Source organism: Rhinolophus ferrumequinum, chromosome 19 (assembly GCF_004115265.2).
Source record: "Rhinolophus ferrumequinum isolate MPI-CBG mRhiFer1 chromosome 19, mRhiFer1_v1.p, whole genome shotgun sequence".
Lineage (NCBI taxonomy): Eukaryota > Metazoa > Chordata > Mammalia > Chiroptera > Rhinolophidae > Rhinolophus > Rhinolophus ferrumequinum.
Window position 1 is genome coordinate 16,509,138 of NC_046302.1, and position 3,319 is coordinate 16,512,456.

The window sequence follows — 3,319 nt, forward strand, 5'->3', positions numbered from 1 at the left end:
TTTGTATGAAGATTTAATTTAGGTTTAGTTGTGACCAAAATAGCTTGCCTGTTTAATAGCTTTGTTGCACATTATCAAAAATTAGTTTAGGCCTCCATCTCAGCAGATAGATTATCTTCTTATGATTATAATATTTAAATTTTTCCTAACTTCAGATTTGTAGATATTCAAAAGGGTATGTATCTTTTTCCAAAGCAAGAAAGGCTTAATTATTAACAGAAAACAAGTCATATTAACACATACACAAGCCACAGTGAAATAAGTTTCCTGGGATTATAAAATAGAGAACGATTTATATGCCAGACACTCTGGCATCGACTATGTATCAGAAGGGCAAAGATATCAAGTATCAAGAACCAAGATGTTCTAAGAATTATCAGGTAGATAGTAGCTTGTAATATAATAGTAATTAAATGAATGTGGTTATGTTATAGTAGTCTAATAACTAAAACACTTGATCTTTCCAGGGACAAATAAACAGTTTAAAATGTATTATATTTTTTAGAATTTCCTAAACTAAGATCTTACATTTATAAATACTTAGTCAAAATCATTAGTTAACTTACTCTCTTAAGCAAATTATACTTATCTTGGGCCAATATTATTTCATTTTTATTCTGTAGCCCAAATATACATTCTGGCCCTGAATAATTCATAGTAGATGATTTACACACAAATGAAGAACCATTTGCATGTAATGAAGTCAGAGAACAGTCAAATTGCACAATTTAGCACCACCCAAAGGCAAGCCTATACTTTAGAACAGTATCTTTCCTGAGCTCAAGTAAATAGCTTCACTGCTTTTCTTCAAACCAGTATTCAGTTAGGTGAGAAGCAATAGGTAGGATACCTGCTGGTATCTACCTCATCATACTAGAACAATGCACTGCTGTTTGTCCCAAGAAATCATCCTGCATTTCAGTTTAATGGATGTCCACCAATGAAAGGCAAATGATGGGCCAGTTGAAGCTTTTCCGGGCCCCCCTTTTTTATTCAACCTAAAGTACTCTGGGTCTGCTCTTGAGAATTAAAGAATAAAACTTACGTTAAAAACATCTTTAAAATTCTATATTTGAGCTAGAGATTTGGAAATAGAAGGATCTAGACAAATTGGGGAGTAAGAGTTGGGATGGAGCTGTTCTCTAACTCAGGGTTTCACAAAGCAGAAGCTGGGAACCCAGCACGTCACTCCACTTCTCTACACACGCTGGCGGGAGAAACTGACTTTAATAGAGGTTAGTCTTTTTCATGATGCGAAGAAATTCTTCCTGATTCACTTCGCCATCTCCATCGCGATCGGCTTCGTCAATCATTTCCTGCAGCTCCTCGTCAGTGAGGTTTTCTCCCAACTCATTGGCCACACGCTTTAGGTTTTTGAAAGAGATCTTCCCAGTCTCATCATCATCAAAGAGCCTGAAAGCCTTCAGAATTTCTTCTTTGGTGTCCTTCTCGGCCATCTTCTGAGTCATCACTGCCAAGAAGTCATTGAAGCTGATCTTCCCCGTACCTTCCTTGTCCACCTCTGAGATCATCTTCTTCATCTCTTCCTTCCTGGGTTCAAAGCCCAGTGCTCTCATGGCCACCTTCAGCTCCTTCACGTCGATGGTCCCACTTCCATCGGCATCGAAGAGATCAAATGCTTCACGAACTTCTTGCTTCTGATCTTCGGTGAGTTCAGGCTTAGGATCCACCTTTCTTTTCTGGCTGGCAGAGGCCACGTTTGGCTTCTTAAAGCTGGAAGCCATCTTCCCGCGGCGGTTATTACCTTTCCCGGTGCCTCAGCGGTTGCCAGGCTCGCTCCAGAACCCCTCCCCCTCCCCCCTCCCCCACCTGAAAGACAGCTCAGGGCCTCCCCTCATTCATTCCCAAACCCTTCCCTTGCACTCTCCTAGTGAGGCTCAGCTCACCAGGCCCACCATGTCTGCGAGATCTTATTTCGTTATAATCCACAGCTCCCTCGGTGATTACCCAGTTTCCATGAGCTGAGACCTGCTCTGGCAAGAACTGCCCGCAGCCACAGTTGTCTTCTATAATGCATTGGCACTTACTAGTCTTTCCAGGCCATTTGTCAGAAACTATGGGACCAGCTTTATAGGGTTATTTAGAGGTTCTTCGTCTCTCATTTTCCATACTAAATAATAATAATAAAAAAAAAAACCCTCTTAGTCTGAGGTTACCTAGGGTAAATTTAGGATAATCAAGATTGAGTTTGATCCTTTGGCATTAAATGTGGGGAAGAAGGAGAGGATATTAAAAGTCACACCATGTGTTCAAATTGACATAAATGGAAAACAGATAAAATGGAAAAAGTTATGTATAAAATTTGTAGAAGTTTGTCTCCTGACATTACACTCAACAATAATAAAACTTCACTAGCTTACTTGGCATACACTGAAATATGAAATGTAATATCCAAATGTATGATTTACTCTCAGTGTTTCCATTTTACATACTCAGTATAATTGCACTTGAATAACAGTCATAATTTCATTCACTAGGCTTTTGATTTGGAGAAAGGGGGGTTGAAATACTGCATTCTGGTATTCTGGCATTAAAAAGGAAAAAAAAAAAAACTCTAGCAGCATATTACTCTCACTGTTTATCATCCAATCAGGGCTGTACTGAAATCCACACTCTGATTGCCCTGCTTTGGCAGTGGACATCGGCAGATGATGCAGAACATGTTGGGACACAAAATTGCCTCCTGAGAACGGAGGGGCGAGAGCAAATGGAAGCTTTTCAAAGTGAAAAGAAAGAAAAAAATTCACTAAGTAAGCCCATGAAGGAATTACCTTTAGAATTGCTCTATATTTCTTAAATTTTTCAACAGTTAAAAAACAAAAAGCTGACATTTTTTAGCATTCTTTAGGGAAAAAAAAATCTCTATCACTACTCAATCTGTCACAAGAGAGGCCATTTTAAAGAGTTTTGTTTTGAAGAGTTTTTTTATCTCCAGCATCTAGAACAGTGCCTGACACATAGTAAGTAGATTAGTAAATATTTGTTGAATAAATGAATGACGATTAATGTTGGTCTTAAAAAACTTCTGAATCATCAAAATAAAACAAAGAAAACCTCCCAAAGATTAAATTATGCTAGGAGTGTTTTATAAATTTTGTTTTTTTAAATTGGTGATCAGATATTGTTTACATGACATGTTTAATTAGCCAGATCTCACTACCTGCCCCAGTCCATATGTGACATAACGGACAAAGGGCCTGATCACAGAGTTTCTGAAGGTCAAGGAAACTTACTTGTCAAGTTATCAAGCACTTGTCACAGAGAATGCCAATGCAAAGTAGACTGGCAAGTAGACACT

At 38.4% G+C, this 3,319-nt stretch overlaps 1 protein-coding gene across 1 annotated transcript; it reads right to left on the bottom strand.

The window, feature by feature from the left end:
• Positions 1-1,226: 1,226 nt before the first annotated feature.
• Positions 1,227-1,747, bottom strand: CETN1 (centrin 1). Its single transcript, XM_033087698.1, has one exon. It carries the CDS (start codon positions 1,743-1,745, stop codon positions 1,227-1,229), a length of 519 nt encoding a protein of 172 aa, XP_032943589.1. The 5' UTR covers positions 1,746-1,747.
• Positions 1,748-3,319: the final 1,572 nt, after the last annotated feature.